This window comes from Moschus berezovskii, chromosome 21, assembly GCF_049115385.1.
Source record: "Moschus berezovskii isolate FMDL1 chromosome 21, NW_MosBer_1.0, whole genome shotgun sequence".
Lineage (NCBI taxonomy): Eukaryota > Metazoa > Chordata > Mammalia > Artiodactyla > Moschidae > Moschus > Moschus berezovskii.
In genome coordinates, this window is record NC_142480.1 from 37879198 (window position 1) to 37894541 (window position 15344).

The following is a 15344-nucleotide window of genomic DNA, read 5'->3' on the forward strand; positions in this document are numbered from 1 at the left end:
TGAGAGTTGGACTACAAAGAAAACTGAGTGCTGAAGAATTGATGCTTTTGAACTGTGGTTTTGGAGAAGACTCTTGAGAGTCCCTTGGACTGCAAGGAGATCAAATCAGTCCATCCTAAAGGAAATCAGTCCTGAATATTCATTGGAAGGACTGATGTTGAAGCTGAAACTCCAATACTTTGGCCGCTTGATGCAAAGAATTGACTCATTGGAAAAGACCTTGATGCTGGGAAAGATTGAAGGTGGGAGGAAAAGGGGACGACTGAGAATGAGAGGATTGGATGGTATCACTGACTCAGTGGGCATGAGTTTGAGTAAGCTCCGGGAGTTGGTGATGGACAGGGAGGCCTGGCGTGCTGTAGTCCATGGGGTTGCAAAGAGTTGGACATGACTGAGCGACTGAACTGAACTGAGCAGTATATGAAATTCTGCATTTCCCTACAGCCTTGTAGATGCTTTGAGTATTAGAAGATTGTGTGTTTCAAGAAAGTTGTCCATTTCTTCTAGGTTTTCCAATTCATTGGCGTATAACTTAATAGTACTCTCTTATGATTTTTTGTGTCTCTCTGATATTGGTTATTTCTTTTTAATTTCTTATTTGAGTTCTCTTTTGTTTTTCTTGATGAGTCTGACTAAAGGTTTTTCAGTTTTGTTTCTTTTTTGAAACACCATCACTTGGTTTCATTGATCTTTTCCGATGTTTTGCTGTTTGTTAGGTTTTAGTCTCTTAATTTACTTCCTCTCTGATCCTTATTGCATGTCCTTCCTGCTGCTGACTTTGGGTTTTCTCTGTTCTTTTTCTCCTAATTTATTTGAATGGTTGGTTAGGTTGGAAACAAGATTTTGCTTGTTTCTTAAGGAAGGCCTGTATCACGATTAACTTCCCTCTTAGAACTGTTTTTGCTGTGTCCCATAGATTTTGGAAAGTTGTATTTTCATTTTCATTTGTCTCAAAGTATTTTCTGATTTTCTCTTTGATTTCCACTTTGACCCATTAGCATGTTGCTTAGTCTCCATGTGTTTGTGCTTTTCCTATTTTCTTCCCCAAATTGATTTCTAGTTTCAGACTGTTATGGTTGGGAAAAACACTTGTTGTAATTTCTGTCCTCTTAAATTTGTTGAGATCTGTTTTGTGATCTGTCCTGGAGAACGTTCCATGTGCACTTGAATGTATTCTATTTTTTTGGAATGTAGTGTCTTGAAGCTATCTATTAAGTCCGTCTGTTCTATTATGTTATCTAAGACCACTCTCCTTACTGATTTTCTGTCTGTTGACCTCCACTGATGTAAGTCGGATCTTAAAGTCCCTTCTGTTATTATTGTTAATTTCTCCCTTCTGTTAATATTTGCTTTATGTATCTAGGTGCTCCTATAATAGCTATATATATGTTAATGAGTGTTATATTCTCTTCTTGTATTGATCCCATTATTATTATATAACATCCTTCTTTGTTTTTTGTTACAAACTTTGTTTTAAAGTCTGTTTTATCTAATGTGAGTATTACTACCTCTGCTTTCTTGTCATTTCCATTTGCATGAAATATCTTTTTCTATTTCCTCTCTTTCATCTTTAGCTCTGAAATGAGTCTCTTGTAAGCAGCATATAGATGGGTTTTGTATTTTCATCCAGTCAACCACCCTATGTATTTTGATTGGAGTATTTCGTCCAACGTTGAATGTGACTATTGGTAGGTATGTACTTATTGCCATTTTGTTACTTATTTTTGTAGCTTTTCAATGTTCTTTTAGTCTTGTCCCTTGTGATTTGCTGACTTACTTTTATATCTCTTTCTCTCTAGTTTTTTTGTGTCTGTTGTAGGTTTTTGATTTGTGATTACCATGGGGTTTATAACCTATAACTGTATCTGCCTGTTTCAAACAGGTAGTCATTTAAGTTCAGACACATTCCAGCAGGTATACCTTTTTTACTCCCCTTCTCCACATTTTATGTTTTTGATGTCTTATTTTGCGTCTTTGTCATTTATCCCTTTACTGATTGTTGTAGTTATAGTTGTTTTTACAGATTTTTTTGTTTGTTTTTTAATCTGTGTACTAGCTTATTTAAGTGGTTGATCTTCAGCCTTTACTATATATTTGCTTTTATTAGTTGGATTTCTCCTTTCCTATAGATACTTCTTATTTTAGCCTTTTCCTTTCCACTTAAGACCATTTAACATTTCTTTTAGGGTTGGTTTTTTATTCATGAACTCTTCAGTTTTGCTTGTCTAGCAAGTTCTTTATCTCTCCTTCAACGCTAAATTATTATCTTGCTGGGTAGTGAGTATATCCTTGGTTGCAGGTTTCCCCCTTTTCAGCACTTACTGGGGTTTCCTTGTATATGACTCTCTCTTTTTCTCTTGTTGCCTTTAGTTCTCTTTAACTTTTGCCACTTTAATTATGTATGATATGACCTGTTTGGGTTCATCTTGTTCAGGACCCTCTGTGCTTCCTGTATCTGGATATCTGTTTCCTTCTTCAGGTTTGGAAAGTTTTCATTCATAATTTAATCAAATACCTCTTTGACCCTTCTCTCTCTGTCTTCTCCTTCTGGGACCCCTATTATGTGAATGTTGGTACACTTGATATTGTCTCAGAGATGCCTTAAACTGTTCTCAATTTTTATTTTTCTTCTTGCTGTTCTGATTGGGTGATTTCCGTTATTCTGTCTTCCAGATCATTTTTGCATTCTTCTTTATCACCTAGTCTTCTGTTTATTCCTTCTCTGTGTTATTCATTTCTGTTATGGCATTCTTCAGTTCTGATTGATTTTTAAAATATTTTCTAGTTCCTTTTAAAATTCTTACTGTTTATCTATTCTTTTTCCTAATTCAGTTAACATTCTTAGTAGTAGTGCTTTGAACTCTTTATCTGGCAAATTGTTTATTTCTGTTTCATTGGTTGTTTTCTCAGAGGTTTTCCCTTGCTCTTCCAGTTCAGACAGACCCCTCCTTTTGCTTGCCTTTCTCTCTCTATGAAATGAGGTGAATCAGTTACCTGTCGCAGTCTTGAAAAGGGGTGACCTTGTGCAGGAGCACCCTACACAGTCTGCATGCGCTCAGTGACCTTGGTGGGGGAGCCAGATCTGACGTGAACGTACGTCACGTCTTTCTCCAGGGTGTGCTGGCCGCCATCACCTGGTTGGAAGGTGGGGCTGCAGAGAGGGGAGCTAGGACCACAGTCACCAGAGTGGTGGTAGGAAACTGGCCAGAGACCTTTGTAGTTTCAGTCTGCCCTGTCTGCACGTTTCAGAGGTAAGCAAGTCTGTGCTTGTTCCCCATGAGTGAAGTCCAGGTGTGAGCGGTGACTTCCCTTATTTTCAGTGGCTGTCACTGCTACTGGGGCCAGGACTGGGTCTCAGGTTGCTGGGGCAGAAGTCCTGCGGGATTAGGTCCATGCTAGCTCTGTTCCCTTTAAGTGTGTGCTCTCTGCCCCCATCACTGGCACCATCACCCCAGAGAGGAGCCGTGCTGGGGCAAGGGAGATTGGTGGTGGTGCTTGGAGCAGGCCAATCAGAGATCTGGAGAGGTTCTGATGTGCTGCTTGTGTGAGCAGTAGTCATGGCTGCCCCTCCCCTGCGCACACACTGCTCCAGGTCTGAGCCTCCTTTGTCTCTCCACTCAGCTGCTGCCATGCTCACCCTGGTGTGTAGCATCAACACAGAGCAAGCAGGACCTGTGTGCAGGCTCGGTATGGGTTGGGCCTGGCCTGTGGAGGTCTGGTCACAGTCAGCAGACAGGTTCTGAGGGACCACGTGGGTCAGCGCGTCATGGCTCTCCCCTCCCTGCTTAGACACTGCTCTGGATCTGGGCTACCTCTGTGCCTCTTGGCCGAATCTTTCCTCTTGGCCAGGACAGCCCTCGCCTGGGTGTGGAACTGCTTTGTGGAACAAGTGAGGTCAGAGCTGTTCAGCTCAGGCTAGGGTGCATACCAGGGCAGTGGTAGGAAACTAGTCAGAGACCTTTGTAGTTTCAGTCTGCCTTCTCTGCCCGGCTTCAGGGATAAGCAAGCCTGTGCTTGTTCCCCATAAGTGGAGTCCAGGCTTCCCACAGCCCTTCTGTTTGTACCGTCGGCCCTCCAACCAGCCAGGGGATCTCATCTTCCTGGTGTCTTCCTGGGGCACCCAGTATGTGGCTGGAACCACTCACTCCACAGGGAGGATCTCTCTCTGGGCTCTTGTGAGTCCCCTCCCAGGGCACGAGTCCCAGCTTGATCACTGCTCCTCTCTTCCTACCTGATTCTCTGTGACTTTCTTATAGCTGTGGTTGTGCAGGAGTCTTTTCCCTGTCTCCAGCTGGTTTTCAGTGAGCATTGTTCCACATGTGATGTAGTTTTGATGTGCTTGTTGGGAGAGATGAGTTCCCCACTCTCCTACTCAGCCACATTGATCTGTTTTTGACCCTCTGGGTGGCCTCTATCTTTTCTTCCCATCCAGTAGATGAAAAGATGTATATCTATGACTCTTAGCTAGGCCCAGGATATTTTCAAAGCTGTTCCAGCCATTTGTGTCTCCTGGATTTCCAGTTTGTATCATCTGCCCAGTTGGATTGGTTGCTTTGGGGTTTTTGTTTTTCCTATGGATCTTAATAAACAGTTAAGTTTTACTTGGGAAACTTTTCTGTGAAACTCAGTGTGTATTGCTGTTGTGGTAACGGGATAATGTGTCTGATAAATTTCCTAATTGGTTATTGTTGGTAGGTAGGAGTCCCTGCTCTTTGAGTACTTGATCTTATATGCTTGCATTTCTTGAAAATAATTTGTGTGTTCTGTGTGGCTCTTTATCGCAGTGTCCCTGAGATTTCCTGAGGGTATTGTGCAGGCCCTTGCAGAAATATCCTGTTTACCTCCTGAATACCTTTTTGGACAGTGTTGAGTGTATGGCTAGTCATGTTGACTATGTTGACTCATATACTGGCCGTGTCTCTTGACTTTATCCATTGAAAGCAAAGTGGATATGAAAGTTATAATAGCATAGAAAAGAGACCTGTTTATCTTTGTGTCCTCAGCACCATAGCAGTCAGAGTGGACACTCAGTATCTAAAATCAGTCACTAGGATGCCATAAGAAGTTGTTTTCAGACTTTCTTTTTGTAGCTGAAGTACCCATTAGAAAAGTTCTCAACCCTGGCTGCATATTAGAATCACCAGGAGAATGTTTGAAATATTTATGCTCAAGCTGACCTGGCAGAGAATTGAATTCAGTTTGACTGAGATGGGACCAGAGCATCAACATTCAAAAAAAAACTTGTTAGGTGATTCTGTTGAGCAGCCAAGGATGAGAACCACCACTGGTCCAACAGGTAGACTCTACAAGTAGAGTTTGAAATTGTATGGGGCTCGCCTTCCCCTCCCTTTGGCCCCTGATAGGGCTTTGTTGAGCACAGTTTGAAAGCCACATTCCTGTGGGCCTGGTGCTGAGGCTGGGGTTCCCACTTGCTGGTGGTGACCTTGTGCAGGGCTTGGGCTGATGCTTCACATGCCAGAAGGGAAAATAGGCAGAGATCTTGGCTCAGCCAGACGGAGCCTGACAGATGCCCCTGTGCTGAGGTTGCCCAGCCTGGGAATAGCTGTGGGAGGGCAGCTGGAATTAAGTGTCCCCCTAGTGGCACTTGTGTCCAGTTTGGCCAAGTAACCCATTGCTTCTCCGGAACTCCTACTCCTTTACTCCTTGTCACTTTCAGGAAGGAATTACTGACAAAACTACAGCTCTTCCGAGGGCATATTAAGTTGAGGCTGCTATGCCAAGCCCAAAGTTACTGTTGATTACAGCCAAGGTTTGGAGGTGGTGGTCCTTTTTATTAAAAATGATCATCTCATGCTTTTCATTAGTACTTTTAATGTCTAATTTTGAAATTTCCAAGGATAGCAATTTATACAGGAGCTCATTGCACACATCTTGCTGATAATGGTACTGAGATGCAGAGAAATTGTACCTTGCCTAAGACCACACAAGGAAGCATGAGCCTCGGTTTCAGCCCCTGATGCTCTGACTTCAGAGGCCATGCTTTTCCTATCTGTTCTGCTCCAGTTTTCCTGTGAGTCGCCCTCTGTCAAGAAGAGGGGCGCAGTTATTTATACACTCCATTACCCACACGCCAGCTCCCTCTTTATAAGTCACCATCTCCTCTGCTGGGAAGGATGTCTGTCCAGCTGAGGTTGTGACCTGGTGCACAGAGAATGGAGAATGCGGCAGAGGCAATGAATCTGACCTCAATTCATTTGTGAGTTTCTTTCTTCCTGCTATAAATTGTGACCCAGGATTTGCTCTCCGTTCTATTCCGTGGCTGCCAAAATGACTGGAGGGCGGGCCCTGTTATCCGACACTCGTTACCCATCACCCTCCAGCACTTTAGACACTGCAGCACCTGTCAGAGCTGATGATAAATATCTAGGCCAGTGGTTTTTAAAAAAGATCTTTGCAGTTGAATGGAATGCTCAATCAAGATGACAGGGTATTTTCAAGGAATAAGTAAAGCACTGAAACCTAGAGCTTTCTCTTCTCTTCTTTCCTCTTGGCTGCTCCTATATGACCTGATGCCAGTGGTCAGTCTGCTTGGCTATCCTTCCTCTTCTGGGCCTTTGCTCAGACTTTGTCCCTGCTGCTACCCCGTCTCCACCTTCTACTGCACCTGAGGAGGGAAATCTCATCTCCTTCCTTTCCACTCGTCCCATTCCTGCCTCACATCCTGTAGGTTTCCAAGTGCTGTTGATATATTTCCCTCATTCTTCCAGAATTGCTCTCCAGTTCAGTTGCCACTTCCCGGACAAGCCACCATCATCTTTGTGTTGGCCAGTCTGCACATGGCCTCCTGGCCCCACTCTTACCCTCTTACTGTCTGCCTTGTATCAGAGGGCTTGATAGTATCTCTGTGCAGCTTCTGGGGTAAGCAAGCTCTGATACCACCCCTTTATCTTAGCACCCCACCCCATTTTCAAATACAGTGTCATTCACACAGAAGTCATTAAGACACCTTGCTTGATTGAATTACTTCTGACAGGTCTCGTATCTGGCTGACCTGGGCAACGCTTCTGGCTGCCGGTTTGCACTGGCTTTCCTCCACATGGCATGGCTGGAGCAGGGCTTTGGCAGGCCTGGGGCAGCAGTAGAAGTTATGTTTCTGGGGTCGAAAAGAGATTGGCCTGAGAGCATCAAGCACAGAAGAGGAGCTTGGCCACCTCTGTGCGCAGGGTGGGCTTGTGTAAACCTGGGGCCCCTGTCTGGTGGGATCTGCCGTGTTTGAGAAGGAGTGGCATGCAGCTGGGTCAGGAGACAGTGTCACCCGCACCCTGACCCAGAGGCCTGCAGGCCCACCTTACCAGACTCCGTACCACGGCCCCTCTGCCTTGGCAGACTGTCACCTGTTTTCTTGCCTGGAGCTAAGCTTGCTCATCCCTAGAATGTTCCAGGTGTTCCCTCCCTGTGCTCACACACCTGCCCTGTCCCAGTGCTCTTCTCTGCCTCGTGTCCTGTGTGCTGCTGCCCTGCTCTAGTCCCTCTGCCCCTCAGAAGCCTGGTTCTCATGGGCTCTCCCCCGATCCTGGTTCTCATGGGCTTCTCCCTGATCCCTCCCTGACCCCTCCCACATCCTCCCTGAACCTGTGGCCTTCTCCCCTTAGTGGCTGTGAGTGTGTCTCCCTGGCAGGGACCCCGTGCTAGGGTACCTCCCCATCCCCAGCAGACGTCGCACAGACCCCGCTGGGGCCTCAGTGATGACACTGCAGGTGGGAAGCTCTGCTTTCCTGGACTCCTCCCATTTGCGTCCTCCCAGTGGAGCATTGGACACAGATGCCAGGAGGAAAAAGAGTGCTCCTTTATTCCCTGTGGGGGAATAAAGATTGCTGGGGAGCAGCTGGCACCTTCTCTGAGGGCCGGCTCTGTCTGACGCCCCCCACAAGGCCAGGGGGTGGTGGGGGCATGGCTGGCCCCACAGGCAGGACAGGTCCAGGGAGGGGCTACTGTCTCTTCCTTAAATCTTCTCCAGGTAGGAGCCAGGGACAAAGCCACGCTGCCCGTTCCGTTGTACTGTCCACCAGCCATCCTCCCCTTCCAGGATGACCTCCAGGATGTCCCCCGCAGAGATGTTCAGCTCGTCGGAGTTCTGGGCAAGAGAAGAAAAACACATCTGGCTGAAGGGGCTAGATGGGTGGGTCTCTGGTCAGGCCACCCCCCACCCCAGGCAGTAAGTGTCCACAGCTGGGCTGTCAGCTGAGACCTGCTGGCCTCCTGGGGCTGCAAGAGAAGGCCACTCCAGGCTAGGGCAGCCCTGGGAGACCAGCCTCTTATCCCCTCGGTTTGTCACAACCTGGAGCTTCTTCCCTGGCTTTTCCTCCAAGCTGCTCCCTTCTCCCACTCCCTGCCTGAGACACAGCAAGCTAGCATGTCGGGGGCAGGGGTGTTTGCTATTCCCCAGGACCGCCAGCCCTTGTCTTGCAAGCACACCTTTGTTCTCCTGGGCTGTCACCCCTCCCCAGGGGACAGGCTTTGGGAGTCAGTGTAGCCAGCCAAGCCCCGAGGAGATGCCTCAGTCCCAGTGGATCTGGGGTCCAGCTCTACCCCTCGCCTCAAAGCGGGGACAAATTAGAGTCTCTGGGGATCTGGGCACAGCTGCCCTGTGGCTCCTTTACTCGTCCTCCCCTTGTGGGCTTCAGAAAATCAACCATGCACAGCTGAGGACCTAGTTCTGACCATGATTTGTTCTGGGCACCCATGGTCATGGGGAACAAGGCCTTTACCCACGGATGCAGAGCCTGTCCCTCAGATCACTTCCTCGGGTAGCTCCAGCTCCACCAGCCGGCTGCACACATGCATAGCCCAAGCAATGCCCACACCTGCCTGGACACCCCGTGACCCAGGGCCTGGTGCCATTCATCAGCTTTCACTCAGCAGGTGTGGACCAGGCCCTTCCTGAATGCCAAGTGCTTTCTAAGGGCACCCACCCCAGCACCCTCAGAGTGCATGTGCCCACATGTGAGCACACCCTTGGGCATGCTGCTGTTTACCCAAGAAGGAGGGGAGGGCAGGGGGCCTCACCTGGGCTGTGTAGTTATAGAGCGCCCTATAGTCCTGGCCTGGCATGGTGGGGGGCCCTGGCGCCTCCTGCACAGCGATGGCAGCGTAGACACCCTCATTCCGGTCAGGGGTAGGAGTCAAGGTCTCTGTGGAGGCTGAGTACAAAGTGAGGCCTGGCGCCCACCCCGGCAAAAATTAGTAGTTCCCGGAGGCCCCCCCCCCCGACTCACAGCGTCCCCAGACTTGCTCAGCTTCTTCCCATCCCCCAGCCTCCCAGCTGTTGGAGGGCCCATCTGTGCCAAGTAGACACCCTCCCTCTTCCTCCCCGCAACCAGGGTGAAAGCTGTCACCCCCAATTACCTGCAGAGGCCGCTGACAGTGTGGTCTTGGGACTTCCATGCAGCAGCCCAGAAAACCTGGGGCCAGGAAGGACAGGTGAGTCGGGGGGCCGGGAGTAGATGAGGCAAGGAGCCAGCAAGGTCAGCCCTAGCTTCCAGGCACAGATGTGACTTATGGGGTGCCCCTGACCACCAAAGGGTGGTCCCAGTGGCTCCTCCCTGGCAGCACTCTCCCAGTCCCTTACCCTGTAGGTCTTCTCTACCTGTTCTATGCAGGGCCAAACTGGTGGCTCTGAGACTTCTGTGCTCCAGGGCCTGGGCCCCACACTGGCCAGACCCCTCTCCAGCCTCCCCCACAGGCAAAGGAGCTGCCCCCTAGAGTTCAGCCCACTCACGCCCTGCTGGGACCTTCACCAGCCTGGCCAGCCCCGCCGCTCCACTTTGTGTGGTCATCCAGGAGGAAGTGTTGGGCTGATTCACCCCTTCCTCTGTACTTGGCTCAGACCTGGACTGAGCTATAGTCATGCAAGTATGTTGAATAAAAGGAAAAAAAAAAAAAACGTGCAAGAAGCAAAAGGCAGACCCTGGGGCAGCTAGTACAGAGGCCCATGTGGGTGCTCTGAAGCAGAGGTGCTGAGCTTACATGAGTAGAAGCTGTTGCTACTCCCCCACCTTCTGGGCTGGTAGGTTCAAGCTAAGTCTGCAAAGACTCAGCTTCACCAAACAAAGCCTGGGTGCCAGGCGTGGCCAGTGACTGGGAGAGGAGTGCAGAGGTGCAGGTCGTACAGGCAGAGGAGTCTGGGGAGTGGAGTGGACCGGTTTGCGGTGTATAGGAGACAGACTGAAATAGGGACCAGGCCAGACACCCAGGGGTCTTGAGGGCTCAGTCAGGGGCAGGGCCTGCAGGAAGCTGCCCTGTAGTGCAAACTGGGACCCAGAGACCTTTCCCGGGTAGCATTTGCGGAGCTGAAGGTCCAGGACAGAGCACATGGACAGGCGAGCATAGACTTGGCAGGTGTGGGACGGGCTGGAGGGGCCGAGCCCCCGAAGGTGTGGGCGCCCTGCCCCACTGCCGCCTTCCCAGGGTTGTCTGCACTCTCGACTCCATTCTTCCCTCACTCGGCTCCCCGGCCCCTCCCCAGCCCTGCCTGGCTTCAGCTGCCCCACACAAGGATCCCTGCCCGTCCTCTCCAGCAGCCAGGCCTCCCCTGCGGGGCCTCTTTGCCTCTTTTTCTCTCGTCCTCATCAGGCCCCTCCTCTCTGTCCTTTCTCGGCCCTGCCCCAGGTGAGCTCTTCAGGCCCATTGTCTAAGTGACCACCTGTGCAGGCATCTGGGCCCTCACTGGGGGTGCGGGGAGGTCCAAGTCCCCTATGGTTTTGGTGTGATAGTGTGGATGGGAATGCCCGCCTCCTAGGGTCCTTGCTGTCTCAGGGTTCCCAGAGGAGCATGCCGTGGGGCCCACGAGCCCCAGAAATAAGCCATCCTCGGAGGGCTGGGAGCTCCGTCGCCTCCACCCATACCCACACCCACCTTTCAAAGGCAGGGCCTCTTCTGCACTAGGTTGGAGGGGGAGAGGAGGTCATGGAGGCCTGGGGATGGGGCACAGGTGCCCTGTGAAGCCCATGGATGCTCCTTTAGATGCCCACTTGGAGAACTGACTGAGGGAGTTGGAGGGTGGGTGCACCCTGAGTAGGTTATGGTGCTCCCAGTGGGCTGTCACTCATCACCCAAGGCCTGAACTAGGAGGGTCCTTGGGTCTAAGTCTGCCCCCAACACTCATAGGCCCTGGGCCTAGAGGAGGTGTGTGAGTTGTGCAAGTGACACACTGGGGCCTGACACCAGGTCCCTGGCACCTACCACAGCCAGGCCAGGGAAGGGGGCGTGGAGAAAGCTGGAGAACGCTCCAAGAGCACTGGCTGCGGGGCCCGCTCCTCTGCCCTGATCCTGTGCAGCCGGTAAGGGGCCTGACGGTCCGAGGCTCCGACCAGGCCAGCAGCAGAGCTCAAGGGGTGAGCCCAGGTGGAGTCTCCCAGCACAGTTGCTAGTGAGTAAGTGAGGTACGATTGTTTCTTGCCTGGCTCCCCTTGGGCTGAGGGTGTCCTGCAGCTAGATTGAGTCTGTCTTGTCCCCCAAGAGTGCTCCGCATCTAGACACTACACCAGGCACACAATAGGTGCCTGATAAATACATGGGGAAGAGCCAGTTGCAGGAGGAGGGGCGGCCCCCTTCCTGGCAGCCCGCCTCCCCCTGGCCCCGCTCTGTGTGTCCCAGGTGGCTGGTGTCCAGCAGGCGCTCACCTCTTTATCACACCACAGGACGGCTGGACACCAGGGCTGCTGGACAGCGGGGCCACCTCGCGATCGTAGTAGTTCTGGTAAGGCACCGGCGCTGCAGGTGACAAGTGCGAGAGGCCCAGGGTGACAAGGGCAGGGCAGGCGGGACCTGTGCCCTTTGACACCCCATCCTCTCCCCCCTCTGGAGACCCAGACTGGGGCCCCACCTTCCCATCCTGGCCCTGGCGCTTGAGGAGGGGGCCCCCTTTCACTTCCCTGAGAGATCCCACTGTGGGTACCACCAAGACCGAACATTCTAGACTCAAGATTTAGCGATGCCAAACCGTGAGTGGAGTGGGGGCACTGAGGCGGCTCCTGCCTCTCCCTACCTGGTCTCCCCTTGAGTGTTACAGGAGACACTTCTCCTCTCTTTCGAGGAGGTGGCACACTAAGGACCCAGGCAGGGGACTGCACTGTCCCTGACCTTCCCCCAGACCTGGCACCCAGAAGGGAGCTATGAGCCACCCTGCTTCTGTCCTGGCAGTTGAGGCTCAGAAAACCCGGGCCAGGCCTTCCAGGGAAGGTGGACCTGGACCCAGCAGCCGTGTTGCCCGCAGGCGGGCCTCACCTGGGGGCTCGGTGCCCGTGCTCTTGGCCTGGATGAAGCCGTCAATGTCGGCATCCACGCTGCAGCCTTCCAGTGTCACCCGCACCTCTTCGTAGTGCTGGGGGTGGGAGGGAACAGAGGCTGAGGGGCCAGGCTTCACCTCCATGCCCACATTGTCAAGCCTGTCCCCTCTTTGGGTCTGAACCCTGACCGGGGGCCTTGAGGTGTAACTACCCCAGGCCTGCCTAAGGGGCTAGAGCCCTGACTAGCAGCTTCTCCTGTTTCCCGAACACCTCGTGCGTGCACATTCCTTTGCAAACTCTGCATTCCTCTCCATCCTCTGTGGGAGACAGGACTTCCTCATTTATAGACGAGGAGGCTCTGGAGAGTGACTTGCCCAAGGTCACAAAGCAGGAACTGAAGTCAGTGCGCTGGCCTTTGGATCTGGTATGAGAGGATTCAGAACCATACCCCCTCCTCTGCTACAATGAGGCCACAAGGTGGGCTCAAGTCATTTGGGGGGAAAGCCCCCAAGACTCCGCATTCATGGGCAGAAGGTATTAGGCAAGTAACTGGTGGGATCAGGGAGTCAGGGCAGAGAGAGAGTGAGGGCTGCATCAGCAGAAATCAAGGCCCCTGGTGGGGAGGTGGCTAGCCCTCTCTGCAGAGGGGGGCCCACCCAGCACGTAGAGCTCAGTAAGGGGGGAAGCCAGGACATCCTGGAGATGTCTGGGGACAGAAGAGGGACTGAACCTCGGCTCCTGCAAGCACCAGGCCTGGAGCAGGGCAACCCCAGGGTCCCCCAGCCTCTCTGCAAACCTCTGAGGGGCTGTGTCCGCCTCCCCTTCCCTTCCCAGCAGAGGGAACAGAGCTCCGGGGCTCTGATAGAAGAGCTGAGGCCTTGGAGCAGGAGCAAGCAGAGAGGGCAGACGTCAGGGTAACTGCAAAGCACATCTTCCAGGCCAAGAGGCCATGGCCTGCACGGTGCTGAGCTCCCTGTCGTTGAGGCCTGGGGCAGAGGCTCAGTGCTGGGCTCGGGGACCCTGAGGCCAGGGCTCAGGCCACAGAGGCCTGGGTCTGCTCACAGGCCCAGGTGGACCTGGCTCCACTGCCGCTCGGAGGCTGCCCTCCCCTCGCGCCCTGCCAGCCACTCCCTGCCCTCAGCCCCACCTCATCGTCCTTGACACACTGCATGGAGAGCTGATTGCAGTGCACCCACAGGGAGTTGCGGAGGATGGTCAGCCGGTCAAACTCCTGCAGCTGGAAGGCCTGGGGAGAGATGGCGGTCACTCCTGGGCTGGGCCAGGCCGGGCCCCACCCACAGCTCAGCTGGAGCTGACCAGTCAGACCCCGTCTGCTGAAGCCAAGCCTAAAGGAAGCCTAAAGGCTGGGGGTCCCCACCCCCACCTCTGTGCCAGCCCTTGAGGCTACTGGGAAGTTGAGCTGCCTGTGCGACTCTGCCCCCTGCCCTTCCCCAGACCCTACCACACCCCTGGGGTATGTCTTAAGAGGAGCACTGGACCCTGAATCCTGTCTCCCAGGCCCTGTTCATCAGCAGAACCCAGGGAAGCTATGGGTTCTGTTCAAGCCTCAGTTGCAGCTTCAGCCAAAAGGGGCGAAGAATGCCTGCCTGCCTGCAGAAAGGGACTCCAAGCACAAAGCCAGGCAGGGAGCTCCCTGGGGCGGGCCTCGGAGTGAGCGGATGAGCGGATGAGTGAAGGAAGGATGGCTTTCCCCCACTGCTGCCCCCTTTCACCCCACGAAGCGGCCGCAGCAGGGACGGGCATCAGCCCCACCCGAGGGCTCACTCACCTCACAGGTGGCCCGGTGCTCCTGCTCCCACTCACTCCGCACCCTCTCCAGCTGCTCGATGTTCTGCCTGTACACCCGCTCTGGAAGCGCAGGGGGTCCTCAGGGAGGCCAGCACACCCCTGTGCTCCGTCAGTGCCCCTGCCCACAGTGCCCTCCTCCTCCCTGGAGAGACCTGCCCTGGCTGATGGAGCCGCAGGTGAACGCTCGTCAGGGCCCCTCACCCTGGTCCCGCCCTTGGAGAGGCGCTCAGCGCCCACTGTGTTCCGGCGGCCTCGGGCAGGGGCAGAGCCTAAGGTCAGAGTCTGGGCCTCTCACCATCCCACCTTCTAGATGGGAAGCTGAGGCTCAGAGGGGGCGGCCCTGGAGGAGGGTGAGGGGGAGCTTTGGGAGCTGGTGGGCTGGGAAGCCAGCGGGCTGGGACCAAGGGAGCAGCTGGGTGTTGGGACAGGCGGTGTGGCAGGAGGCAGAGCTGTGTCAGCAGAGATGGGGGTGTGGGGTCTCCTGGCGTCAGGAGGAGGACAGACAGGCCCAGAGACGGCTGTGGCGTGTCTCAGTGTATATGAGAGGTGTATGTGCAACGAGTGGGCCTGTCTCCCTTGACCGGTGGCTGTGGAAGTCCTGAGCCCTGGAGCCAGACAGCTTGCGTTCAAATACAGTTACCACACTTACTGGCTGCGTGACCCTGGGCAAGTTCAATAACCTCTCTGTGCCAGTTTCCTTACTTGTTAAGAAAGGGGGATAGTAACAGTGAATACCTCATAGGATTGTTGTGAGCATTAGTTAAAACACGCAAAGCACCAAGAACAGTGCTGGCAGATGCAAGAAAACGAATTTTTTATTTTACTTGCATAAGGAAGCAAGAGCGAGGAGTGTGGGACTGTGTCCCAAGGGTGAAGGAAGCGTGCTGTGGGGGAGAGATGTCCAGGCTACCCACCCCCTAAGCGGAGGAGGGGGGCTCGCCGCGTACCTGCCTCTGTGGCCGAGTCCTTGCACTGCTTGGCTTTGTTCTGGCTCTGAGGAGACAGGGAAAGCAGCACTGAGGCCTGGCCCCGAGCATCTCCCAGCCCAGACCTTGGGCTCCTGGCCTCCCTGGGCCACCCTGAAGGGCCTCTGTCACCCCCTCCCTGGCCACCTCTCACAGGGCAGGGAGAGCAGACGCTAGCCCTGAGGGGGACACTCTGGAACCAGCTGAGAGCAAGCTCCATCATTAACTCCAGCCTCACCCCACAAAGGACCACAGGTTGTTTCCAATAAAATGGGAATAAAACAGAAACCTGGTCATGCAGACATGTGAAAACTAGACCTGG

General features: G+C 53.0%; 1 protein-coding gene across 4 annotated transcripts in view; it reads right to left on the reverse strand.

The window, feature by feature from the left end:
* Positions 1 to 7785: 7785 nt before the first annotated feature.
* The window catches only part of PSTPIP1 (proline-serine-threonine phosphatase interacting protein 1), a 44103-nt gene continuing 36544 nt past the window's right edge, over positions 7786 to 15344 (reverse strand). The window contains exons 8-15 of one of the 4 annotated variants that reach the window (XM_055418064.2): positions 15005 to 15050; positions 14038 to 14117; positions 13396 to 13494; positions 12247 to 12343; positions 11643 to 11733; positions 9367 to 9422; positions 9028 to 9179; positions 7786 to 8095 (exon numbers count right to left, since the gene is read on the reverse strand). In XM_055418064.2, the coding sequence (XP_055274039.2) occupies positions 7964 to 8095; positions 9028 to 9179; positions 9367 to 9422; positions 11643 to 11733; positions 12247 to 12343; positions 13396 to 13494; positions 14038 to 14117; positions 15005 to 15050 (753 nt within the window). In that variant the 3' untranslated portion in view covers positions 7786 to 7963. The remainder of the gene's footprint in view (positions 8096 to 9027; positions 9180 to 9366; positions 9423 to 11642; positions 11734 to 12246; positions 12344 to 13395; positions 13495 to 14037; positions 14118 to 15004; positions 15051 to 15344) is intronic. The other 3 variants (XM_055418066.2, XM_055418065.2, XM_055418067.2) reach the window with 3 other exon arrangements.